Below are 27,348 nucleotides of genomic sequence, written 5' to 3'. Positions count from 1 at the left end.
CTCTTGCAACCCATGCTGGCCACAAATCACTATGGAGCTTTGAACTTCTAAAATTATTATTATTAAAGTGTGTGTGTGTGTTATGGCACGAGTGTGGAGGTCAGAGGTCAACTTTTTGGAATGTGTTCTCTCCTTCCACTGTAGGTTGCAGGGGTCAAACTGAGGTCACCAGGCTGTGTAGGAAGCACTTTTACCTGCGGAACCATTTAACTGGTGCTGTGTGGCCTTGAATTTCTGACCTTTCTGCTTCCACCTCGGAGAGTGTGTGCCACTATGCCAGGCTTATCTGGGGCTAGGGATGGAACCCAGGACCTCATAGAAATTAATTAGTCAAGGACTCTACCAACTGAACTATATTCACAGCCCTGTGGATTGGTCATTTGAGACCGGATCTCATGCAGCTCAGGCTGGCTTTGAATGTGCAGTATAGTTCACACTGACCTTAAATACTTGACCCTCTCCAGCCTGTCAACTTTCCAAGTGCTGGCATTACAGGCTTATATCATATTTGACTATTTGTTATTGTTTTGCTTCAAAAGCAACTTCTCGACTAACACCCTGTGATAACGCGCACACAGCCCTGGGCACATCTGAAGTACCACGACAGAGGAAGGACCTGCTATGGTCTGTGTGGCCTCCCGTTTGTGCCCACGTGAAGGATGACATATCAAAACACTGGCTTGCAGTCTGGCATCCTCAGTTCTCAGGACAGACCCGGGTGAGCAGGCAGCAGTAACATGGGGATACCTTAACGTTCTGACAGCAATGGAAGCTTTTCCAGCTCCAGCAAGGTCCCCCCAGCCAGAGGCCTTTGGGTTCTTGTCTCTCAACTTTAAAAAATGAAATTCATGGACCACAGAAGGTGAGCTTTAGAGGGGGGTAGGTACAAGCAGGGAGCTGAGGGAGAAGAAGGCCAGCTCCTGGGCAGTGGAGGGGTCTGTGGGAGGGAGTGGAATTGCATTGAGCTTCGCTGCCTGGGAGTTAATGGGGCTTTAGTGGATGGAGAAGGGAGGGGATGAGCTGGTCAATCCAGTTCTCATTTCAGGTGTTGAGGTCACGGCAGTTTGGGTCATGTCCATCCTCAGTATGGCTTCCAAGAAAGGGGCACTGCTTTGGGGGAAAAAAGATGGAGAGACCCTTCTTGGCATCTCCAGCCTCTGGCCATGGTAAAACCAGAGACATTTTTGGCTTAGACACTTCAAGAATCTCTCGCCTCTGGCAAGTACAAGGCTGTGGACATGCCCAAGGACGTTTTGGCTTTTAGCCAAGAAAGACTTTTTTTTATTCAGGCTCTTTACCAAAACTAAACTGCCTAGCTAGTTTTCACCTGTTATCAGCAGCTGGGACAGCTGGCCTTGGACTTGCCTCTCCCACAAGTTTCCTGAGTTCCTGGGCATTCCACTCAACTGGGGTTCAGTGACCACACTTCCACTCCCCTCCTTCACTTGGAGCCTACCAGCAGGGCCCTGGAATCTACTAGAGCCATAACTTTCTTATAGTCACAGCCTGGCTATGAAATACCATGATGTCATGGGGCCATTCCTAAATTACAAGGTAGACCTAAGAGATCTGAAGGTGCTTGAAGGAGACCCTGGGGTGGGGGTGGGGCGATGCTATGACCTGTCAGACAGAATAGGCCAATTTCTTTATTGGCTAGCTTACTCCACAGGGAGATGGAGGAGGTTCCTACATGGGACTGATGGCCTGGCGGGTGTTTGGAACTTCATAACCTTGGACAAGAATTCAAGGGTTTTCAGCCGGGCGGTGGTGGCGCACCCTTTTAATCCCAGCACTCGGGAGGCAGAGGCAGGCGGATCTTTGTGAGTTCAAGGCAAGCCTAATCTACAGAGCGAGATCCAGGAAAGGCGCAAAGCTACACAGAGAAACCCTGTCTTGAAAAAACAAAACAAAACAAACAAACAAAAGAATTCAAGGTTTTTTTTGTTGTTGTTGTTTTTTACTTGGAATTGAACCCAGGGCTTTGGTTTTGGTAGGATAGAGTTCTACCACTGGGCTACAGCCCCAGCCCAGTTCTAGTTTTAATTACCTTCCTTGGTCTGAGTATTCCTAAGCCTAAGCACTAAGCCAGGATGCTCCGAGCTTCAGAATTATGAGGCCAGGAGGCTCCACTCGGACGCCAGCCATTTCCAGGTCCCCGATCCCGCGGGGCCTTTCCGAGGAATACGGTAGGCGGCAATGTCACTTCTTCCCGGTGCTGGGCTGCAGCAGGGGTCCCCGGAGAGCATCTCTGCTCCAGTGGAGAGATCAGACAGACTATCGACTTCTTCCGGGATTACCCCAGTTGCGCGGTACAGACCTAGGATAAGCAGCTTGGGGAGTCCCGGGACGAAGGGGCGGAGCCAGCGACGGCGCGGGGGCGGGGGCGCGGCCGACGGGTCACGTGGCGAATCAGCCCAGTTGTGGGCGGAGCTGCGCGGGTACTTAGTGGTGCGCCCGAGAGGCCAGGTGCGGCTCGGTTCGGCTCGGCAGCTGCAGGCCCAGGCCGTAGCGCTGCGCTCGGTGAGTGCGCCCGGGGCGCAGTGACTCCTCGAAGTCACCTTGGCTGGGGTCGGGAAGCGGGCGGCTCGCGGGTGGCGGCGACAGGCCCCTAGCTCGCCCAGGGCGCAGGCGCGGTTCCTCCGCGGCCCTGGATGCTGCTGTACCGTGAGTGGTCGCGATCCGCGGGTAGAGGATTCCTGAGCTCGGGCACTGCAGGAGAGCAGCACGGGCGGCCTGCCCGACCTTACGGCGGGACCTAGTGACCCCGCGCGGGTCGGCTTCCCTCCGGTGGCCTTGGCGCACTCCAAGGGCGGAGCTGCGACTTCGGGGAGCTCGGAGGGAGGAGCCTGCAGGGAAGGGTTCGGCCCTGGCCCTCCTGCCAGCCCGCAGGCTCCGGGTCTCAATGGTGCTCAGGGCGAGTATCGACCTGCGTCTAGTGCAGGTTTGTGGCTTATTCTAAAGAATCTGCCCCGGCAACTTGCCACACACAAGCCCACGCAGTGCCTGGCACCCTAAAAGACCGGTCCTATTGAAAACAGAAACCTGGTAGTGGGTGGCTGGGGTGGAACCTGCGTGGAGAGTTAAACCGAAAAACAGGAAGAGAAGCAGAGTGGAGTGGAGGATAGGGGTGCTTGGCGCTGCACTCCCTTTCTCTGGAGGGGGATGGCCAAGATGATGGGATTGTGGAGGGGGAGAGGTAAATGTAGGACAATCTCCTTCAGTCAGGACCCTGCTGGCCCGGAAGAGGTGTGGGGTCGGTCTGCACGGGCAGGGTGTTGGTCATGCGGACCAGGAGATAGGTGAATTGGACTTGGTCCCCTAGGAGCCTGGAGTAAATGACTAAGCCCACCCTCACCTTGCCTCCACCTGACCAGATCCCCTCACCCGTTGGGAAGGGAAGTAAATTGTGGGGTTCAAAGGGAAGCTTAACACGAGGTGTCTCCTCTGGAAGGGAGTGCCGAGGAGGTATGTCCATCTTCAGTCTCCAGAGTCAGAAGGGTAGCATATGGAGAACGTTGTTGAAGGTGCTCTCATCCTCCCTCGCAGCCAGCCCTTCAGGGGAGAATTGCTTCTCCTAAGTTCTGGCCATGGTGGCCTAAAGCTCCAGGGCTCCCAGAGCCAGGCAATCACAACACTTGGAAGGCTGAGGCAGGAGGATCACTGTGCATTAGAAACTAGCCTGGGCTACGTAATGAATTCCGGGGCAGTCTGACTAGAGTGAGACAGTTTCATCTCCAAACCTTCCTTCCTCCCAAAAAAAAGGACATGCTTGAAAAAAGGCGGCACCCTGGAGGAAACTGACCTCTGCTCCTTTAAAAGCCTGTGTCCCGGGCCTGTAGGGACTGCTGGGGCTTGGGGGTAGAGGGTGGGCTCATGTTTGTGCTTCACCAGCCCAGGTGGCCTCTGAGGGTTCTTCCGGCACTCCTCTTGGTGTGGGTTCAAGTCAACCCTATTTCAGACTAGTCAGGCAGTGGAGGGTCGGAGCTCTTGGCTCCAGGTTGGAACTGCCCCGTGGAGGTGCTGATTCAGCAGTCTAGGCTGAGGCCCTTTGTGGTATGTATGGGTGGAAACCTTCAGGTGTCAGAGTCTCAGGTTGGCCAACTGACTTTTGATGGTCTGTTGAAAGGAAAATATGAGAGACGTGTGAGTTTGAACTAGATGCAATGGAACTTTTGAAAGTCAGAAAGGAAGCCAGGGACTTGAGTGTGATTGCTATGACGGGAGGTGGTGGGACTGGCCAGGGTGAGGTGGGTGTATAAACGCCTGTGTTGTCTTTGCTCAGTTAACAGTCCATATCCCTGGTCCCGTCCTCTCAGTATTCTCCGGGAGCTGCCCAAGAAAGGGTAGAGGATCCGTTTGGAGTCCTTTCGTTGCCATAGTTTATATTCCGCCCTACATTGAGCTTTGGATGTATCCCTGCTGCACGCTGGAAGTGTCTGGTTTATCTGTGGTGCTGAAATCCAACCCAGGGCCCCCCTGTGCACGCTAATCGTGCGCTCTGCCCCGGACTATACCATACCCAGCCAGCTTTAGTCTCCTCCCCTCGCCATCCTACTCAGCTTTCTAAACGAATCTCAGCTGAACTGCTTCTAGAAAGCCTGAATGCTTAACCAGCCTAGTTCCTGGTTTTCACACCTTATATACCTTTCTGCTTTCTGCCCTCACTTCCTGGGATTAAAGGCTCACTTTCTGGGATTAAAGGTGTGTGTCACCATACCTGGCTGTTTCCAATGTGGCCTTGAACTCACAGAGATCCAGACGGATTTCTGCCTCTGGAATGCTAGGATTAAAGGCGTGAGTGCCACCATTTTCTAGCCTCTGTATCTAGTGGCTGTTCTGTTCTCTGACCCCAGATAAGTTTGTTAGGGTGCACAATAGTTTGGGGAACACAATACCACCACAAATGGGTCTCATCACTCACTGTGTAGTCCAGGCTAGCTTGGAACTAGGTATGTAGACCAGGATGGCCCAAGCTTGACTGAGTACACAAACTCTCAGAGATAAACCTGCCTCTGCCTCACCAGTGCTGAAATCAAAGGTATATAGACCACCATACCCAGAGGTCCCTTCATTTTTAGCTTCAAGTCTGGACTTCCCTTTCTGCAGACCTGATGCCCCCTGGGCTCAGGTTTGGGATGGAGGTGGGTGGCTCTGAGGGGACATGTTTCATTGTGGTCAGTTTGGCTCCTCGGCTTGCTTTGTCTTTCACAAGGACTTAGGCAGCTGTTCCCTCCTTACCATTCTTTCCTGCTTCGGTGCTTGATACAATGTTTCAATCTGTAAGTATTGTTTTATGTCACTTACTATACTATGTGTCTTGTTCACCCAGTTTGAGATTTGCTGATGTTGATGCCCTCAGATTTAATGTGTCTGACAGGTAGCCCAGCTCACACTCACCAGGTAGGTGAGGATTAGTTTGAACACCTGATCCCCCTGCCTACCTCCCAAGTGCTGAGATCCCAGGTGTACACGCACCCTGTCATGCCCAGGAAGTTTAGGTTATTAGTCTTTTTTTTTTTTTTTAATTGTTTGAGACAAGGTCTTTCTGTGTAGTCCTGGCGGTCCTGAAACTTACAGTGTAAACCAGGCTGGCCTTGGACTCACAGACCACCTGCCTCTGCCTCCCGAGTGCTGAGATTATAGGCGTGGGCCACCGCGCCTGGTTTTGAATGTGTTGACCTGAGGGACAATCAAAACTTCCTCCTTCCATTTTTTTCCTCCTACCTCTTCACTCTTGCTCATAGTGGCACAGTGCCTTCTCTTGGGCAAAGCAGAGGAGACAGGATCAATTGCTCAACGTAGACCCGCACACCTTCTGTTCTGCTCCATAACGATGACGTCCTCTTTCCTCTGTGGCTGGGTCACCTTCTCTTTGCAGTTCCAACACTAGATCTTACCAGACCCTAATTAATTGTCAGTGTGATGGGTTCAGATGGTCCCCGTGCCTCCATTTGCTAGGAGTAGAAATTCGAGTTCAATTCCTGGGCGAAGGAAAGCCTTCATTAGTGAAATGCTCCCTGGTTTTGCGGTTGGTCACAAGGAGCGCTTGTGCTAACGTTCATTTTGTTGTTGTTGTTTGTGGTTTTTGTTGTTGTTTTAAATATTAGGTTTTTTTTTTTTTGGTTTTTCAAGACAGGGTTTCTCTGTGTAGCTTTGCGCCTTTCCTGGAACTCACTTGGTAGCCCAGGCTGGCCTCGAACTCACAAAGATCCGCCTGGCTCTGCCTCCCAAGTGCTGGGATTAAAGGCGTGCACCACCACCGCCCGGCACTAAATATTAGGTTTTTAGCTCAGCATGATAGTACACTACTTTAATCTCAGCACTCTCTGAGTTCAAGGCCAACCTGGTCTACATAGTGAGTTCTAGGTCAGCCAGGGCTACATGGCTATCTTAAAAAAAAAAAAAAAAAAGTTTGAGTTAGGTTTGGGTTTTGTTTTTGAGACAGGCTCTCATATAGCCCAGGTTAGCTTCAAACTTGATATGTAGCCAAGGATGACCTTGAACATAAATTTTTATTTCTATGCTCAGCCTTTCAGGTTCTAAGAATAGACAGAAGAAATAAATACATACTTGTATGCCACCATACATCTACAATTGTCTGAGTTCTTTAGGTCACAAACCTGGGTAGCTGAACTTAGCTACAGTTAGATGTAGATTCTAAATAGTTGTGTGTGTGTGTGTGTGTGTGTGTGTGTGTGTGTGTGTGTGTGTGTGTGTTTATGTGTCTGTGGGGGACAGAGGTTGATATTGAGCATTATCCTCAATTGCTCTCCACTTCATGAGGCAGGGCTACTTATCCCCAGAGCTCACTGATATGGCTAGCCTAGCTAGCCAGCTTGCCCCAGGAATCTTTTCTCCGACTCCCAAATGCTGGGATTACAAATGTAGGCCACCAAGTCCTCATAGCGTTTACTTGGTATTAGGAATTCAACCCCAGGTCATCATGACTGCACAGCAATACTTTCCCCCCTGAACCATCCTCTCCAAGCCCTAGTTTCTAATTTTGTAAATTCAGGAGGTATGTGAGGTTGGGGGACTCTAGAGATGAGAAAGTGAAGTCACCTGCAAGTCTGTAACATGGTTAGAGTCACTTAGGTAATGATGGTGGAAACTGACCTGGAATTTGGTCTCCAGAAGGTTATTGATGCCTACTCAGGTGTCTCCATTCGGGGCTTGCCTATGGTCTCCTTTCATGCCTTAGTTTCCCTCACCTGTGAAATAGAAGCCTTCTACAAGACAGGAGGGCCCTTTCCAGAACAGGTGTTTTATAAAAGCTGAAGTCTGGGAAGGACCTGTGATCTGTGATCTCAACTGTTAACCTGTTTTTACTGGGTCAATAACTCTGTAGTCTGGTCAAGATAATACAGCTTTCGAGCAGGCAGGGTGGAAGAGAATGGGGCTGATAAATGCCAAGTTAGTCTCCACAGAACACTAGAGAACACTTAGATAATATGCTCTCACAGCAGAGTTGGCTGCTCTCTGCCCGCTGACCCGCTGATCTGGCCCAGGCAGGAGGTCCTCATCCACAGGAGTCACATGTCCTTCTGGCTTGCCTAAGGCAGATGGTGCTGGCTGGCTTGTGCCAGTGAAAAACCGTATCAGGATTCAAGCAGCCTGCCACTCATTCTCGACTTATTGATCCCCTCTGGGTTTTGGGCTATACTTGGTTTTGATAATCGCATGGTAGAGTATGTACCAGCATGTGAGGCTTTATTATAAATTGCATGATGGTCATAATTTTTTACCCCAATTAGGAGAGCAATTAAGGAGAATAGGTGTTGTGAGACAGTCTCATATTCGAGGCTGGCCTGGATTCACAGTATAGCCAAGGATGGCATTGAACTCCTCCTCCTGCCTCTTGATGAGCTGGTGTTATGGGCACATACCATTACCTCTGGTTTAATGTGCTGCTGGGGACTGAACCCACGATGCTGGGCAAGCACTCTGCCAGCTTAAGCATATTCCTGGTCTCAAACTGGGATATTTTTAAAGATCAAGATAAATTACCCCCCAGGATAGTGAGTGTTGACTGCTGTGTGCATAGAGAGCTATATGGTCGGTTTGCAGACCCCGGAGTTTGTATCTGATGGCTCTGCCTGCTGGTGGCTGCCCCCCCCCCCTGCCTGGTACAGGGAGGCACTTTCCTAAAGAGTACCTCTGTCTATCATTTCTGTTAGCCGTTAGAGGGACTCTTTCTTCCTGGGGCCCTAAGGAAGGAGAAGATGCTCAGCTCACAGACACAGTGTTTCTGTTGCTTGATTACATGTCTGCCTAGGCCTCACCCTGAGCAGCCTGGAACTTAATTTATCCTGCAGTCGAATTAAGGAGCAAGCTGAGAAGCATGGAACATGAAACACATTTACATCTCAAGATCTTTAAAAAGCCTTGTACTGTGTATATTTTAGGAGCAGACTTGGGGAATGTACTACCCCATGCATCTGGGAAGGGCTTCTGCAGGCCTTGAACAGAGCTAGAGAACAAAAAGCTTCTGGGAATGTTGACTGTCAAGTCAAATTGTCGTATTTTCTATCAACAATTAAATGTGTTTCCTCTGGGGGCCTACCCTAGTTAGGGTCGCTATTGCTGTGATGAAACACCATGACCAAAAGCAAGCTGGGGAGGACAGGGTTTGTTTGGCTTACGTTTCCACATTGTAGTCATCATTAAAGAAGTCAGGACAGGAACTCAAACAGGAGCAGATGCAGGGGCCATGGAGGGTGCTGCTTACTGGCTTTGCTCCTCCTGGCTTGCTCTGCCTGCTTTCTTATAGAACCCAGGACCACCAGCCAGGGGTGGCACCCCCCACAATGGACTGGGCCCTCCCCCATCAATCACTAATTAAGAAAATGCCCTATAGGTCTGCCCACAGTCTGGTTTTATGGAGGCATTTTCTCAGTTGCACTGGTAAGTGTTCTGCCTCTGAAATTATATCTGTAGCCTCCCTTCCAGATGTGCCTTGGGTAGAAGGTAGCTGTGGATAGCCCCAAGCTGTTTTTTGTTCTTAAGGATCAGCCATGAATCAATTACACACTTTCCTACCAGGACCAAAGATGTGTAGTCTGGAAGTCCACATCAAGGCTGTGATTCAGACCTAGCAAAAGGGGGAGTCTCCGGCCTCCTCCGGGTCTGCTCTGCACTCCTTTGAGATAGGATATCAGCTTCCACTATACCTGCCCCAGCATGGGGAACGACTGGGCAAACCAGTCAAAAGGAAGTGAAGCTCGCACGGTCTTGTTCTGTGGGTGGACTGAAGTGGTCAAAACTGGAGGAGCAGGTGCCCTTAATGACAGGTAAAGCTGAGACAAGTTTGTTTTTATGGAAGAGAAACTCGTAAGTACAGTGTTGAGGTCCCTGCTGGTCTCCCCATCCTGTTTTCCCACCTTCCTAGCGTAAAGCCCCCCCCCCCCTTGCACATCTGTGATGGACGGTCACAGTTTGTGGCTATTGGCAAATGAAGACATTTCATGCTTCTGAGAGTTTAGAGCTGATGTGTGAGAGGTCAGCCCCGTGTTCCTGGACCACTGTCAGGAGAGCAGGAGATACAGACTGTTTGGATGTGTGTGCACTTAGCCTGTGCCAGGACGTGGCAGGTGGCCTGAAGGACTTTCGGGTCTACCTATTCTGTCTCCGTACAGCCTTTAGAATATGACGTAGACTCTAGTCTACCTGAGGCATTGCCTACCCAGGAAAGCATTCTTTGTCAAGCTTATCGTCCCCCCACATCCCTTCTTTTTTGGTTTTTCGAGACAGGGTTTCTCTGTAGTTTTGGTGCCTGTCTTGGATCTTGCTCTGTAGACCAGGCCTGCCTCGAACTCACAGAGATCTGCCTGGCCCTGCCTCCTGAGTGCTGGGATTATAGGCATGCACCACCACCACCTGGCTCCCCCATTTTTAAGGGTGTCATTACATGATGCTTCCTTCACCCTGGCATCAACGACTTCTTGGATTTTCCATTTTCTCCTAGAGTCCCAGGGACTATATTTGTCCAAGGAAGGGCATCCAGCTAGTTTGGGAGGTGGTTTTGCTGTTGATGGGATCACCAGTTCCCCACCCAATTCTGTGCACGCGACAGTGTTGTGTAGAGAGACAGCAATCGCAGGATGTTGAGACATCAACGGCTATGTAGGTTTGAAAAGGAAGAGGATGGAACCCAGGACCAGCCGACCTGAGCTAGAAATAAATTCTGCCCACAACTGCGCTGTACTTCTCCACCTGGAAGAGAAGTCTGGTTAGCGGTGAATGTACTTGTCTGTTCCAGCCCCCTTCTTTTGTGAAATAAAGACTTTCTGTTAACTAAAAATAAAAACGACAGAATTGGGAAATAAAGGGAAGTGCTTGCCCAAGTAGGGGAAGTGAAAACCAGGGGCTCTTTCAGGCAGAGAGACATGGAACCCGTGACAGGGTTCCAGACAGCTTAGCTTAGCTTATCGTGTCACTCTTGGCTGTGTCACCCACGGGCCTGCGTGTGTGATCTCTGGGAAGAGTGACATCCTCGAGGAGTCAGTGCACTAGGTGGTGACGGTCTTTGGACCCTCATTGTGGAATTCCTCTTGACGAGGCTTGTGGGTTTCCTGAGGGTGGAAGCTTGTTTTTACTTCAGACTCTTACCACGGGCAGGCTTTGAGAGTTGTGTTTGGAACAACTGGAACTAGCCAGCACAAGCTGGAAGGGAGACTTGCCGGGGGAGAGGGTGGGGTGTGTGCACTGATGCGGGGTGTCCCTAACCTCCGCTGCTCCTCACATCCCCTGGAAACATGGTGCTTATCACCACCGCAGAGGTACAGGATCTGAGCCTCAGTGCGGGGCAGTGTCCACGGGTAACAGTGGCGGGACCAGGGTCTAGACATTGGTGTCAGTCTCCTGCAGAACCTGGCCTCCTCAGCAGTTAGTGGCCAGGTGAGGAATGGGGAATCTAGGGATTTGGGGGTTCATCTTGGTATAAGTGGGGTTAGACACTGGGCGGGTACAGCGGGGCCACTGTACCCCAGTTCCTGGTTTGTTTGCAGCTGGGCAGAGCCCTGATGGTGGGAGAGTCAAGTCAGATGGTCAGGGGTGGAAACTGAGTTTCCTGGAAAGTGTCCTGTACCTGCAGTGGCCAGGGGCTGTGGGCCGAGGGACCTGGGAGCCCTTGGGGGGGCGTGAGAGGACCTGCCACAACAGAAATCAAAGACCTCTTGTTTAAAATTTCAAGTTGCCATGGAAATGCGCCTCTCTACTCAGCTTATATTCAACAGACGCCAAGTCCCTGAGGGTATCTGGGGACACTCCTATTCTCCACATACAGTATGGTGAGATCCCAAGGGGTCAGACCTTTAACATAGGAGATCCTAAGATACTTACAGCCCCTTCCTTAGTCCAGACTCCGACCCTAGGGAGTGGGCACGCCAGTGTTTCTGTATTGGGGTCTCCTGTCTTGGAAGAAAGGTTCAGATGCCGGGCTTTGGAGATGACTTAGTTGGTAAAGGGTTTGCACGAGGGTCTGAGTTTGATTCCCAGGACCTGAGTCATCTCCAGAACCACGTAAAAGAAGCCAGGCTTGTCGGTGTGCACTTGTAACCCAGCACTGGGAAGGCAGAGGTTTGGGCAGCCAGCCCTGCCTTTTGGTAAGGTCCAAGCATTGAGAGACCTTGTTTGGAAATAAGCTGGATGCCACCTGAGCCACAACACCTGGGGTTGCCCTGGTGTCCAGAGTCGTGGGCATATATTGTACTTGCGTACACTTGAACATGCATGCACACAGAAACGCACAGAAAGGTTAAGATGCCAAGTACAAGTCAGGGTGGTTTGGAGGCCATGTGACGGCTGACGCATGGTCATGTGAAACAGGCTTCCCATGAGTCACTGGAAATGGGGGCAGTAAGTGTTGGATAAGTTATACATATATATGCGTGGCAGTCCATTTTTCACTATTGTAGTGAGATTCTCAAAGCTGGGCACTGTAAAGAAGGGGTTGATTATATAGCTCAGTGTCTGGGAGGCTGAAAGCGCAAGACCAGGCAGTCCACAGATTTGGCTTCTGTCCAGGGCCCCTCACCTTGGAGCACACCATCATGCCGGTGCCACGGCGGAGATGCCTGTGATGGGGGAGCCCCTGCGTAGCTAGAAGGGAAAACAAAAATGAGGTGGAGGCACACCGAGACCTCCCACCAAGCCCAGCCTCGAAAGCCCACCTGTTTCAACTGAGAACCGAGTGCTCGCTGCACATAACCTTTGCAGGACACTCTGATGCATCATAGCCATAGAAGACCGAGAAGGCGTCTTCAAGGTGCGGTCACCGCCTTTGTGTGTTCTCCCTACGACAAGACTGCGTCTGTGTGCCTGGCTTGCCTGCTTGGTAGACACAGCCCCTGTGTTCCTCGGCTGTCTGCTGCTTTTCCACTTACCTGTGGCACGGGGGTGTTTTACTTCATTTCTGCAGGGCCAGGTCCTTCAGCTCGTTCATCTTTGCTGGCTGTTTTGAACTCTGTTGAGCCCTTGCATTGATTTATCAGTTACTGTGCCACTGGACAGTTGTCTCACTTAGGGGCTTGTGTTCATGCAGAATGTTCGGTGGACATTGTGTGCTTGTGTCATTGTGTTTCGGGGTCATTCTCTATGGGGGTACATGTCTAGTGTCCAGATGCAGACCCCATGTGGGTAGGTTTCAGTTGACAGGTCTAGGCTGGCCTCTGTGGTTCCAAGGCCCCTCTCCCTTCTCTTATCGCTCTGAGAAGAAGCACACTGCTTTGGCCTCCGGGACTGAAGCTTCTCCATGTTACCTGCGCCTCTCTGAGGCTGAACACATTCCGATCTGCACTGGCCATTTGCCCTTTTCTGTAGTCACTGTACCCACCTTCCCACCCTGCTCTCCCCATGTTTCCGAGCGTGTGTGTGGTGCTGGGGTTCAAATCCAGGGTCTCATGTATGCTAAGCCTGTGTTCTACTGAGCTGCATTTCAGCCCAAGTCCTCTGACTTTCGAGTCTTGTTTGATCGAGGACACACAGCTCTTAATGGAGCATTTTTCCATCTTGGTTGCTGTTTTTAGTATGAAGACTTGTTTATTGTGTGTGCGCATGTGGAGGTCAGAGGACAACATCAGGAGGGGATTGAACTTAGGTTCCTGGGTTGGCAGCAAGCCCCTTTATTTACAGAGCCATCCCACCAATGTAAGACTGATTTTAATGTGATGCCTAACAGGTTTTTGTTTTATGCCAGTTTTAGGCTTTCCAGGGAGGGAGTTTTGTTTGGAGCTTTTCACTTGTTTTGTGTATCGTAGTGTAGCCCAGGCTAGCCTTGAGCCCTAGGGTGACAGCCGTGCCTCACAACCTGCTCAGACTTGTGTGGTTTTGAGGTCTGCCTCCATGAAGCACTTTTGCGTGGGGGAGCCAGGTGTGCAGAGTTGGCCCTCTGTCTTCCCAGGGCGGGCAGCCAGCTGTGCAAGCACATCTGCAGGAGTGTGTCACTTCCTCTTTCCCTGTCCCGCCCCCCACTTTTCCCATACCCAAGATGGGTTTTGCGTGGTCTGACTTTTTTTTTTAAATGGAACTTTCTGAGCCAGTATCATCACGCATTTTATAATACATTATGATGTTCCAGAAGGTCTCCCTGGAGCTTTTCCAGAATAGTCTTTCTGTATGGTGATATTTTATTTGTGCTAAAATGTGATTTTATTTGTATGTTAATAAATAAAGTTGCCTGGGGGTCAGAGCTAAGAGGAAGCCATAGCAGAAGCCTGTCGGGTGGTGGTGGCCCACACCTTTAATCCCGATCACATGACAGGCGGATCTCTGTGTGTTCAAGGATACAGCCAGCATGGAGACACACGCCTTTACTCTCAATACCAACCATAGAAGACCTGGAGGTCTGTATAGACAGGCAGTGACGAGGAGGTCATAGTTGAGTTGCTGCTCAAACCCCCTCCCGCATGCCCATCACACACACACACACACACACACACACACACACACACACACCAGACTTACCATCATTCTAACTCTTTGAGAACACAACTCTGTTGCTTGAACTTAAATGAGAATTTTTAGTTTTCCTTCAGTATGCTTTTATGCCTGTGATCTAGCACTCAGGAAGCAGAGGCAGGAGTTTGAGGCCAGCCTGGCTAGATGAGATCCCGTCTCAACTTCCCACTCCACCAAAAAGTTCTCTAGGAATGTAAGTCTGGGTTCTAGTGTCCCTTTGACCCTGATGTAGTACACTTGCTTCCTAAGTCCTACAGTCAAGACAGGGTCCCAGCTCTATGCACACATACTGCTGTTCCTACTAGGCCCAGTCCCAATTGTCAGCACCTAAGGACAGACCTGGCCTTTATTAGTTACTTGGCCAGGAGGGTGACTCATGGGTTGAGCTGGAAATGACTGGTCTCCTGACTCTGGAGCCAGTTTCACAAGGTCTGGAGGCCAAGGTATTGATGTAATAGTTTTCCTTCTCAGAAGGCGGAAGCAAAGCCCTTGGTTGACAGGAAAAACCAGAGGGGCTCCTGGGAGCCTGGTGCCCCAGGCGCCTTCAGTGTGGTTCCTTAGTTCTCAGCAAGTGACACCAGCCCAGCTTCTGTTGGCTTGAAATGTGCCGGGGATGGAGCTGGCAGGACTGGGGAGATGACTCAGGCCTAAAGTAGGAGGAAAGGACTGGCTCCCGGAAGTTGTCCTCGGACCTGCACATGGTCGCACATATGTACAAACAAAACAATTGAAAAGTTTTGTTTGTTTGTTTGTTTTTGGGTTTTTTTTGTTTTTGTTTTTTTGAGACAGGGTTTCTCTGTGTCGCTTTGGTACCTTTCCTGGAACTCACTCTGTAGACCAGGCTGGCCTCGAACTCACAGAGATCCACCTTCCTCTGCCTCCCTCCCTAGAGCTGGGATTAAAGGCGTGCACCACCACCCAGCTGAAAATGTTTTAAGTGAGGCTTATGAACGTTACTTCTTTTAGTTTCCTCGTCCATCAGGACATACACAGATTGACTGGGTTTTGTTTTTTGTTTTTTGAGGCAGGTTGGAGCTACATGGTCAGACTGAACTCCTGACACTCCTGACTTCCCCAGTGCAGGGTTTACACACATCCAGCTTCAGGCTAGCTGTCCTTCTAGAACCCTGATTGAATCTCTTAAACCTAGTCCATCAGGTACATAAGGTTTTAAAAATAGCCGGGAGGAGACATGCCTACTGTCATGCGTGTGTTACAGGGTCCCATCAAACCAGCCTTCATATTGGGGCCATAAAGGCAGCCAGGAGCCCGAGCAGTGTCCTTGTGTGCAAATTGTTTTGATGCCACCTCTGTGCTTTCTAGGTGGGTGCAGGATCCAGCTTCCAGAATGTGGTGGTCCTTGGTCCCTCTGTCTTGCCTGCTGGCACTGGCGAGTGCCCACAGCAAACCTTCCTTCCATCCACTGTCAGATGACCTGATCAACTATATCAACAAGCAGAATACGACATGGCAGGTGGGCCGTGCTGCTGTTTCCTGTCGTCCGTCCGTCCGTCTGTCTGTCTTTGTGGGTCCCTGCTTTGAGTCACCTTGGGCACACTGCTTTTGAGGTGACTGACTAGCCATAGGACATTCCTTTCTGGAAGTTGAAGCTTATGAACCACACCAGCTTTCCCTCTGATCTCCACATTGTGTGCATGGGAGTGCACATATGTGTGAACACTTGAACATGGAGCTGTGTGGAGGGTAAGTGAGCTCCAACACCAGGTGGACCCTAGGAAAACTGCCATGGAAGGTGAGGTGGGTCCTTAGTGCTTCTTGCCGCCATCATTTCCTCCATGTCCGGGCAGGTCTCCTGCTAACAACTGGCAGCAGACCAGAGGATGCACGATGGTCTGAGAACTGTGCTCTGACCTGAATCCCTCTGCCTGTTCCCCTAGCTCCTACCTAGAATTGGGCAGGACCCTTGGCCTACCCATCCCTATCCTGGGAAACCTCTTGGTCAGTGGGTGACTGTCCTGCTGTGACTCTCTTCCAGGCTGGACGAAACTTCTACAATGTTGACGTAAGCTATCTGAAGAGGCTGTGTGGTACCATCCTGGGTGGACCCAAGCTGCCTGAAAGGTGAGTGACAGACCCAGAGTAGACTGCCCCCAAATATTGCTTGTGAGCAGTAGTGCTAGTGTTGGGGTGTAGGTAGAGGTAGAGGAAGCCCTCTGGATTTCCCCACCTGTGCTCTTCCAGGCTGCAGAGACTGCCTCAGATACTGAATTTACTATTTTGTCTCCAAGGTGCCTCATCCTCAGGTGAGGTCCCAGGCTTGGAAGTTGAGGTCTGGCTACACTCAGCTCTGAACAATTCAGGGCAAGTCCACAGGAGCTGCCATTAATGTTTTATTTTTCTGTAAAACTGCCGTGGACATACTCATGCGGAAATTGTTCTTAGCAAGGATTAGGGATGTCTGTCCAAGGATGAGGTAATCAGTGTTGATACATGATGGGATGATGTCATCTGACTCAAGTCAGGCTGTAGGCAAGGCACAGTTTAATATTGTTAAAATTCCAAGTCAGAAAGGCGGGAAAGCATGAAAAGCATTGGTTTAGAATCAGGGCAAGATACATACAGGATCGAAGCCCACACTGCAGGACTGTGCTTGCTCTCTTCTGACGACAGACAGCCCCACAGTGTGATCCTCGATAACACTGTGCCCTGAGGTCTTGCTGTGGCCTTGAACTCATGATCTTTCTGCAGATGAGCACCTCTATATCCAGCCCCCACACCAGTCCTGGGCATCAAGCTGAGGACTTACACGTGCTTGACAGGTGCTCAGCTGCTGAGCTACATCTGCAGATTTAGTGAGAGAATTTGAATGTTTTCTGTAGATGGCTGTAGTGCATTGTTAAATGTCTCTTCAAGGAAAATGAAATGAAGTCCCAGGGCTGAATCTCAGGGCTGTCGATGGCTTGGCAGTTAAGAATACTTGTTGGTCTTGCAGAGGATCTGGTTCAGTTCCTAGCATCCATATGGTGGCTCAAATGCATCCGTAACTCCAGTTCTAGGGGATCTGATGCTTCTGACCTCTGAGAGCACCAGGCATGCATGGGCACCTGGAATGCACAGACATACATGCAGGCAAACCAGTCGTACACTAAATAAATCTAAAAGAAAAGACTGAATCACAGATGCTCTCCTGCATATCCACTACACCAACCTAAAAATAAACCCGAAGGATTATTGTTGTTTAAGTAGTTTGAATGAGACATGATGGGGTATGCTGGTAACTCCAGCATTCACTAAGGACTTGGTCAAGATAGGATGAAGAGTTCCAGGGCTACATAGTCAGACCCTGTCTAAAACAAAAAAGAAAAAAGACTGTCTGACTTTTCTTTTGAGGTGCTAGGGCAGGTATCTGTGGTGGGGGCAACAACAACAACAAACAAAACAAAACAACCTGTATGCCATGTGAAGAATGTTTGAAAAATATACCCATTAAATAAGCATGGGTGGGGGGGTGTATGCAGTGCTGAATCAATCTCACTGAACAGTGTAAAGCGGTAAAGGACACCTCCTGCCTGGGTCTCACCACCTCTCTAGGAAGTACAACCCAGTCCAGAGCCAGCTGCTCTTTACCAACCCTCTTCGGGCTGGGGGAGTGAACTGTAGTTTGTAACAGAGTCCTTTCGCTCAGGGTTGGGTTCGCTGAGGACATGGATCTACCTGAAACTTTTGATGCACGGGAACAGTGGCCAACTGCCCAACCATCAAACAGATTAGAGACCAGGGGTCCTGCGGCTCTTGTTGGGTAAGACCTTGCTGGTGGGGAGGGCTTCCTGAAGAAGTCTGGTTGGGATGTGATCGGAGTGTCTAGGGATTGACCGGAGGGACAAGGCAAATGAGGGAATGTTTGGAGTCGTTTCTTTCCGTCATGACAGTGTGTGATCCTCGTGGTTGGGAATTGCTGCAAGGATGACGTGGATGACGGACATACAGATCAAGGTCCATGTATAGGCTGTGGAGCCATATTCCTCAGTAAACACAGCGACTCTAATACGACACAGCTTCAGGAGCGTTCTGTGTCTGTTAGTGAGCTGTTCTGTGGTTTTTGAATTGTGGCAAAATACGAATGACGGAGAATGCAGGTCTAATGAGAGAATTTGTTGCTCTTGCAGAGGATCTTAAACTAAGTGTATAGTCCAGTGGCATTAAGTATGTTCCTGGGCGGCCAGTCCTACAGCCCGTCCACACAGTCCTTTCCTCTCCCCCAGATGAACCACTTCAGTCACACTGACTCCTTGTGGCTCTCCTCTGCCCATGGTGGCTCCCATCTGCTCTCTGCCTTGGAATTTGCTCCTTGTGAGCTAAGGCCCTAGGTAGAAGCTTGGATTGGTCTCTTTAATGCTAAGTATGAGCCCAGAAGCTTCACCTGCCATTGAAAGGGTCTACCCATTTAGAAGGTTCAGGGCCCTCCCTGCTTCAGATAAGGTAGGCTCCTCACCCCAGTGGGACTTACTATTCCTACAGGCATTTGGAGCAGCAGAAGCCATGTCTGACCGGCTCTGCATCCACACCCATGCCACGTCAATGTGGAGGTGTCTGCTGAGGACCTGCTTACCTGCTGTGGTTTCCAGTGTGGGGATGGGTGAGTGTTGGACACCTCTTCCTGGAGACCCTGGCCCTTCCTCCTTTGTACTTAGTAACTCAGGCTCCCCAGGGAGGGGAAAGCTGTTTTCATGGTTGAGACAGAGCGGCATGGGAGTCTGTAGGAAACTGACTCTGTTGTAGCTGCTGCTGTTGAACTGCTCGGGACCAGGATGGCCTCAGCTCAGTGGGGATAGAGTCTTGGTAGAACATGGTCTCCAAAAGTTTTGCTTACTTTCTGTTCTCTGCCTGGCTTTTACCCCACTTGTCCCCTGTCACTTCTCACCCCCACCCCCAACTCAGGGAAAATACACTGTCTGCTCTATAAGGATGACAGATCCCAACTTGGGTGGGGGAGGGGTCACACTAAACTCAGTCTGTAACTCAGGTGCTCACCAGGGTCACCTGGCCCTTGGTCTATTACAGTGGTGCAGGTTAGACATGCCTGAGAGTTACAGAAGAAATGTTGTGGTCTCACACCAGGAGCGTAGGAGCGGCAGGAAGGGAGGAGAAAGGTACTTCCCACCTTGCCCCAGGTAGAGCCCCACACTGCCATATTCTGCCTAGTGAATTGGAGCTGCACCGCACCTCATTTTACAATTACAAGGGGTTCTGCTAAGTACAGCTCCCCTCCCCCAGGGGATGCCTTAAACCAGGGGCATAACCTGCATTCGTTCCACTCACAGCGTTCCATATTCACTGTGGCCATAACTGTATAGAGTCCAGTGGGTGGCAGCGAAGCCAACCTGAATCCCCTTTCTTCATAATTTAAGGTGTAGAAGAGTCATTCTTACCGTAGATCTTAGCAACCTCAGTTTATGACTTTTTTTCTTCTCATTAAGTCCAGAACTTTGTGCCTTTTCACATGAAGAAGGCACTTACAGCTTCCGTTTGGCACGTCTGAGCTGCCAGCATTACCGCTCTTAGAGTTAGCCATCAAGGATTAGTGGAACCCACACTGCAGCATCACAGCTGTTGTTGACTTTTTACTCTTCACTCTTTCGGGGCCCGCCACCTAGCTCCCAAATAAATACACAGAGACTTATTCATCCTTATGAATGCCTGGCCTTAGCTTGGCTTGTTTCTAATCAGCTTTGCTAACTTAAATTACCCCATCTACCTTTTGCCTCTGGGCTTTTACCTTTCTTTATTCTGTCTTTCTTTCCTTCTTACTCCGTGGCTGGCTGTGTTGCTGGGTAGCTGGTCCTGGCGTCTTCTCTTTTTCTTGCTCTTGCTATTCATTCTCTGCCTGGCAGCCCTGTCTATCCTTTCTCTCCTGCCTACTTATTGGCCGTTCAGCTCTTTATTAGACCAGTCGGGTGTGTTAGGCAGGCACAGTTTCACAGAGTTAAACAAATGCAGCGTAAGAGAATGCAGCACATCTTTGCATCATTAAACAAGTATTCCACAGCATAAACATGTAACATATCTTCAACTAATATTCCACAACACATAGCTGTGGATTTGATGACCAAGATGACTCTCAGTTGACTAGAGATAGTAGCGTATACAGCATGGGTACTCTGGACAGAGATGATTATGTTCTATGCTGAATGGAGCAGAGAGTGTGAGAGTTCATCTTGCTACTCAGAACAGTATACAATTTAAAGTTGAGGAATTCATTCTGGAATTTTCTATTTAACGTGTTTGGACCTTAGTTAATGGTGTAACTAAAACCTCAGAAATCAAACTACCCAGGTGTGGTGGTGCATGTCTTTAGTCTCAGCACTCAGGAAGAGGAATCTTAGCCTGATCTACAGAATGAGTGCCAGGACTACATAGAGAGACACTATCTCAAAAAAAAAAAGAGAAGAAAGCCCCCCTACAGTTAAGGGAGGGGGGCTACTCTACTCAGGGTTTATAACATACTGTGCAGTTGAGGACCACTGTTCCAGAAAGAGGGGGGCTTTCAAGGTCAGTTTGATGTGGACATGAAAAAGAGTCCTTGTGGCTTGGAGGGTCCTTGTGGACAGAGATGGAGCTGGGTTGAGCCCCTGTGGGGTGACAGTGGGGAGAGGATGAACTGGGATATTGGATTATGGGAGGATTCTTGTGAGGACGGTGTATCCCCGGGGGCGACCTTGGTATTTGCAGTGATGTGTGGGAACAGATGGGGTTAGCTCCACATTGATAGAAGTGTTTTTCCAGCTGTAACGGTGGCTATCCCTCCGGAGCCTGGAACTTCTGGGTTAAGAAAGGCCTGGTGTCTGGTGGGCTCTACCAATTCCCACGTAGGTGAGTGTGTGCCTACAAGCCCTGTCTCTCAGGTGGGTTTCATGGCAAGTATTGGTGGCTTCCTTTTCTATTGTAAAGGGAAAGGTCAACGGTAGAGCCAGCTGTCCACCTTCGGTACAGGGGCAGCCCCCACAGGAAGTAGACAGAGTCTGGCTGCATTCCAGCTCTACCTGTCTGGGCGGGGGGTGGGATGTCTTGCATGGAGGGTCGTAGGCTGATGCCATCTTGTCCCCTCCATCTGTCAGGCTGCTTACCGTACACCATACCTCCCTGCGAACACCATGTCAATGGCTCCCGACCCCAGTGCAGTGGAGAGGGAGACACTCCCAAGTGTACCAAGAGCTGCGAGCCTGGCTATTCCCCATCCTACCAAAAAGATAAGCACTACGGTAAGCTGGGGCCTGCTGAGGGAGGAAGAAGCCAATGCCCTTGAGTGTTGAGAGTCCAGCGCCGGGTGGTGGTAGTGTACCTTTCAATCCCAACACTTGGGAGACAGAGGCAGGTGGATTTTATGAGTCCAAGGCCAGCCTGGTGTATAGACAGAGTTCCAGGACGGCCAGAACTACACAGAGAAACCCAGGAGCCCCAGGAAGAAGAGGGGGGAAGCTGAGTAATTCCTACCTGTCTCACTGGACGGAGCTGCACACTCCATGCTCTGTCTGGTCCACACTCTGTCCTGCCTCAGCCCATTTGGGCTCCAGGGGACCAGACAGACCATTGTTTTGCAAGGGGTTAGAACCTGGTTTTAAACCTTAGGGTCGTCTTGGCCTCTTCTAGGACTGTAGCTCTGCTCACTTCTTACTTAGGGAAGCCTTCCTTGGCCTCTTCTGGAGGCACCTTCTCACCCTGCCCGGCTTTGTTCTTTCTGCAGGGTACACTTCCTACAGCGTGTCTAACAACGAGAAGGAGATCATGGCGGAAATCTACAAAAATGGCCCAGTGGAGGGTGCCTTCACTGTGTTTTCAGACTTCTTGACTTACAAATCAGGTACCTATTGACTCCAATGGCAGCCAGGGTTGGAAAGTCAGAGCTCAAGGGCCAGGGTCCGCATAAGCCAGCAGCAGGTCTCACTGGGAGGAAGGCAGAGGCTTTGGAGAGCAGAGCACTGGGACTCGGCCTCCTTCCCTACTCTCTCCTCTGGGCAGATAGTCAGCCTGTGGTGCTGGTCCGGTGGTCACAGCTTCCCACCTGCTCTGCTCACTGGCTCGCTCTCAGCGTGGTCTCCACAGAGCCTCTCTAGGGGTCCCTTTTCATCCCTGCCAACCCAGCTCAGCTCCCTACTCTACTGATTTTTCTTCCTTAGCAATCACCCTCCCTGTCTTTGTCTCTCATCCACATTTGACAATGGTAGTTCTTCTTTATCTTTACAAAGGCCTGGATCACCTCAGCCTTCCACTTAGCTGGGATCACAGATGTGACTTGTGGTTAGCAGCTCATAGTATCTGTGTAGTCAGGCGTCTGGTAGAGCAGTGGTTCTCAATGTGGGTCATGACCCCTTTGGGTCAGTTTGTAACAATGGAAATGCATCCTACATATCAGATATTTATCAGCAAAATTACACTTATGAAGTAGAAACAAATAATAATTTTATGGTTGGGGGTCTCCACAACATGAGGAACTGTATTAAAGGATTGCAGCATTAGGAAGGTTGAGGACCACTGCTCCAGAGGAACAGAACTTAAAAGAATGAATAAATCTGTCTATCTATCTACCTACCTACCTATCATCCATCCATCATCCATCTATCTATCTATCTATCTATCTATCTATCTATCTATCTATCTATCTATCTATCTATCTATCTATCTATCTATCTAGGATTTATTAGAATGGCTTATAGGCTGTGGTCTACATAGTCCAACAATGGCTACCTGTCAATGGAAGGTCCAAGAATCCAGTAGTTGTTTAGTCCACAAGGCTGGATGTCTCAGTTGGTCTTAGTATTCACCAACTCCCGAAGAAGTAGGTTGTAATGCATGAAGGAATGGACTTGTTATTGAGAGCAAGCTGGCAGAGAGAGACAGAGACAGACAGACAGACAGACAGACAGAGAGAAGAGAAGAGAAGAGAAGAGAAGAGAAGAGAGAGACAGAGAGCAAGTGCGCTTTCTTTTTCCATGTCCTTTATAAAGGCTGCTAGCAGATGGTGTGGCCCAGATTAAAGGTGGATCTTCCCACTTCAGAAGATCAGAATTAAAGGTCTGTCTTCCCACTTCAAAGATCCAGAGTAGAGGTGGATCTTCCCACTTCCATGATTTAATTAAGAAAATAGCCTTCACAGGTGTGCCTAGCCTTTGGGTTTGATTCCAGATGTAGTCAAGTTGACAACCAAGAGTAGCCACCACAGCACTTGTACCCACATCACTTGAGGATACATTTCAGTTTGAGAAAGGAGTCACCCTCAAGTGGAAGGCCTGGGTGACCAGCTCTCTGAACACCTGCGCAGTGTCTCGGTCGCCAGGCAACAGTGGCGGCCATCCTTCTCTCCCTCACGTCCCCCAGTGGACTCCAGAGCAGCAGCCTGAGAACTTTGCAAGCCTTGTAAAGCTTGACAGATGAACCCTGACATGGAGTCTCAGGGTGTAAAACAGATAACTGTCCCTCAGACTTTAAGTTTGCTTCCTAACTTAGAGTTTATCAGAACCTTTATTTTAAAGTCAACTAAACAATATTTTTGTAGGACCCCACTTTAATATTTAATCACTTAAGTATTAAATACTTAAGTGTGGTGGGCTTCCAAAAGTATTTTTACAGTGCCAGGCATGTTATTAATTCCAGCACTCAGAAGGCAGAGACAGGCAGACCTCTGAGTTTGAGACTAGCTTGGTCTACATAGTGGGTTTCAAGCCAGCTAGGGCTATTTATTAAGACCCTTTCTCAAACACACATGCGCACGCACGTACTCACACTTCCATACATATATCCACATACATACACATGTGTATAGTTAGATAATCTCCTAACACTGTGGCTCCCCCTCGTCATAGGCACTGTTCTACTACTGTGAAGACTCTCCTTTCCTTAGGAAAGAAAGCATTGAACGGGAGCTTGCTTACAGCTTTGGAGGCTTTGTCCATTGTTATGGCAGGCAGGGAGCATGGGGGCGCACACGCTGGAGCGGGAGCTGAGAGCTGAGAGCTACATCTTGGTCCACAGGCAGACAGGGTGGAGTGAGAGTGTGGGACAGGCTGGAGACAGACAGACACTAGGCCTGGCTTTTGACACCTCAGCCCCCATCCCTACTGACACACAAGGCCACACGCCCATCCTTCTCATCCCTTCAGATAGTGCCATTCCCTGGTATTCCATGGCCTTGCCGTGCTGACGAGTGCTCATCCTGAGCCCCTCTCTAGCCTTCTAGAGATTTTTGTGTAGGAGAGTAGTTGGTTCCTGTCAGCCTGTTGCTTCTGACTGGGTGGCTGGCTGTCTTAGGGGACTCTGTGGGCAGGCAGTGGCCTGTGTCCAGTCCGAACTGCCTTTTTTTTTTTCCTCAGGCGTATACAAGCATGAGGCCGGTGACATGATGGGTGGTCACGCCATCCGCATCCTGGGCTGGGGAGTAGAGAACGAAGTCCCCTACTGGCTGGTAGCCAACTCTTGGAACGTTGACTGGGGTGACAATGGTGAGTAGCCGTCCCCTTCCTCAGATTGCATAAGGAGCGATGAGCCAGAGCATCATGGCCCCTTTGTTCCACTGTGGCCTGAGGCGTGGTCCTGGCTGCCTCAGTGTATAGATACTTTGGTCTAGAGCCATCTGAGCCCTAGAACTCCACATGGTTGTGTATACAGTTCCCATTGCATGGGCAGCATGTGAAGGGAACTGTCTCAGATGATGCTGGGGGTCCCATGACTTACATTAGGTTTGGATGAATCTGGGTATACCATCAAGGTTCAAGGCTGAAGGCCTCTGGACATGGCGGCTCTAATCCCTGCACTCCTGGAGCTGTAGCACTCAGGATGCTGAGGCTGAAGGGTGGAGGCTGAAGTTGGTGGCCAGCCTTGGTTACAGAGTGGAACCAAACCCAGAGCATACTTTGAAAGAACCTTACTTTTTCTTTTTCTTCTCAGGCCTCTTTAAAATCGTCAGAGGAGAGGACCACTGTGGAATCGAATCAGAAATTGTGGCTGGCATCCCTCGCACTGACCAGTACTGGGGGAAGTTCTAATGTGCTGTGGCCTGGTTGGCCAGTCCTTAGGGAGTTTTTCCCTAAATTTAGCTACCCAGGCTGGGAATCAGGCAGACAGGAAAGTTTGATTCTCTGAATTCACCTAAGATACACGAAGCATTCAGCAAGGCTTGAGTGACCGGACCAGAGCTGCCTGCCGTCAGAGCTGTCCTCCATTTTCTCCTTACCTGGCTCCCTCCTAGCCTGTTCCAGCAGTGATCACAGCCTGCATCCTCGCCTCCCCTAGACTAGTGGTCTGTAGTGTCTGCTGCTGCGGCTCTGCCTGCCACCCCCACATCTCCAGAGCAGGAGAGACCCAAGGGCTTTGGCTGCAGGTTTTCCAAAAGAATGGAACACCAACTTCATGATGAGGACATAAGCCACCTGTCAGCTGCACCTTGAAGCCAGCCACTCCCTAAGTCTGTGGCAGGCATTGATGGCCCAATGCAGTTCTCTGGAGAAAGCTACCTTTTTCCAAGGTACCTACATCCATCGCCCTTGGTAATGTGGCAAGCCCTGCCTGGTCTTGTCCTCAGCCGATGCTTTTTCAATGTTTTTGGTTTTTTTTTTCTTTTTTGTGCACCTCAGCTGAATATGTGAAATGAACAGGTCTAATTAGTTGAAGATCTGTACTGGTTTTACAGATTGTCTCCTAAGTGTATGGCTTAAAACAAGCCAAGTGGTCCTGGTTTGCTGGGTGACTTACTGACCTCAGACACCACAGTGAAGCTAGTCTGGGAAAAGCCTCTTTTACGTTGTAGACACCACTTCACCCTGTTAGTTTATCAAGGAATGACTGTGCCAATAAACCGATTCTCCCTCTGCTCGATGTCTGCTCTCATGGCCTCCTGGAGGCAGGGTGAACAATCAATCCCATGCTGCATTTTCAAGCCCTCTGTAGTGCCTCTCTCCTCAGTGTCCTGAAACCCTTCTCTAAGCCGTTTCCACGACTGTGCTCAGGCTCGGGGAGACTCTTCCTGCTCAGAGATAAGGGAGCTGCACATTAACCAGTCCCGTATGCCTGTGTGTATTTCATATGAGAGGAGGCTGTTACCTTCCTAGAGGGCCACATCTCCCTTGGGTGGAGCCAAAGCTTGTGTACTGTGTCTTAAGTTTTCTTGGTCACTGAATTACATGGCTGGTCAAGAGATTCATTTATAAAAAAGTATCCTATTGATCTATTACTTTCCTTCCTGCCAAATGGGAGGGGCTGGTTCCTTCTAGAAGCTGAGGAAGCTTGCCTTCCCGTAAGATGGAATCAGAACTCTATCAAGCTCTTTTAAAGCCTGGTGAGTGCTGGAGATATAACTCAGAGGCTAAGTCAACCTGGCTTGGGTACTGGGGCTTCAGTACTGCAAGGCATCTCTTGTCCCTAAACTATATCAAATAGTTCCCCTCCTCCACATGCCCACCTGCAAACTCCATTCCTACCCCCTAGAGCCAGTGGAGATGGCTAAATTAAGAGAAGGACCTGGGGGCATCCTCACAGTTGCTGGGATTAACGTAAGAATCATAGCTTCTGGAAAGGATGAGCATTAACATCTTTGTGCTTCCGTGAGAACAGAAGTTAACCATGTAACACGTTACTTTTGACTGGTTTCAACAGGGTGATATTTATCCATGGTTGAGCTGCAAATGATCAATTAAATGAAGGCTCCATGCCCCAAGTGGTCCCTGGTAGTCACAGTAAGGCAATCTCTGCTTACATACAATGCTGGCTGAAGTTCCTCAGTTCATACCCAGCAGGCTAAACAGGGGAGCAGACTGCACTATACATGCATGTCTCAGTGTGGTTTTGAGTGGCCCTCAAAGGATCATACGCTGGAAGCTTGGGCCACAGTTGGCAGTGAGGTGGCTGAGGCCCAGTGCAAGGTGATTAGGTTTTGGAGGCACTGTCCTCAAAGGAGGTCAATGCTTGTCTTCCAGAGTTAGTTCAACTCTTGCACTCAGAAGGCTGAGGCAGGGGGATCGCCAGGCTACACAGACGCCCAGGCCAGCCTGGGCTAGTTTAAGACTGTCAGCATGCTTGAGTTTTAACTCTCTTGCTTCCTGTCACATGTGCTCACTCCTGCATGTTCTACCAGTGTGCTGTCATTACCCATGAGGCCCTGCGGAGGCTAAAGACGGGGGCCACCATCTCAGGTCTTCATCCGCCTAGGCTGTGAAAGAAATAAACCTTTCTTGGTAAAGCAGTTGGCCTCAGGTATCGTGTTATAATGGGAACATCAGTGTGTTGCCTAGAGCCTCGCCACTGTCGTGCCCAAACGCTGGCTTTCAGATACCCGGTAGCCAGGGGCCATCGTGACAGTGTAGCAGACTAGCCATGCTAGAATTACCAACAGAGGAGAACCCATCTTCCTGCCCTTCGTCCTTTGTCTTGAGATACCAGTATAAA

General features: G+C 49.9%; 1 protein-coding gene across 1 annotated transcript; it reads left to right on the top strand.

Moving 5' to 3' along the window:
• The first annotated feature begins 2,435 nt into the window (after positions 1-2,435).
• Positions 2,436-25,777, top strand: LOC114703364 (cathepsin B). Its single transcript, XM_028884166.2, is given in 13 exon segments — positions 2,436-2,520; positions 15,280-15,430; positions 15,953-16,038; positions 17,603-17,658; positions 17,661-17,716; positions 18,436-18,484; positions 18,487-18,553; positions 20,701-20,773; positions 20,775-20,787; positions 21,033-21,176; positions 21,659-21,775; positions 24,282-24,410; positions 24,856-25,777. Coding segments are annotated over 12 exon segments (1,014 nt in total). The 5' UTR covers positions 2,436-2,520; positions 15,280-15,304; the 3' UTR covers positions 24,954-25,777.
• The last annotated feature ends 1,571 nt before the right edge of the window (positions 25,778-27,348 follow it).

The sequence above is a fragment of the Peromyscus leucopus genome, chromosome 9 (assembly GCF_004664715.2).
Source record: "Peromyscus leucopus breed LL Stock chromosome 9, UCI_PerLeu_2.1, whole genome shotgun sequence".
NCBI classification, from domain to species: Eukaryota; Metazoa; Chordata; class Mammalia; order Rodentia; family Cricetidae; genus Peromyscus; species Peromyscus leucopus.
This window is presented reverse-complemented; position numbering and strand designations above follow the sequence as displayed.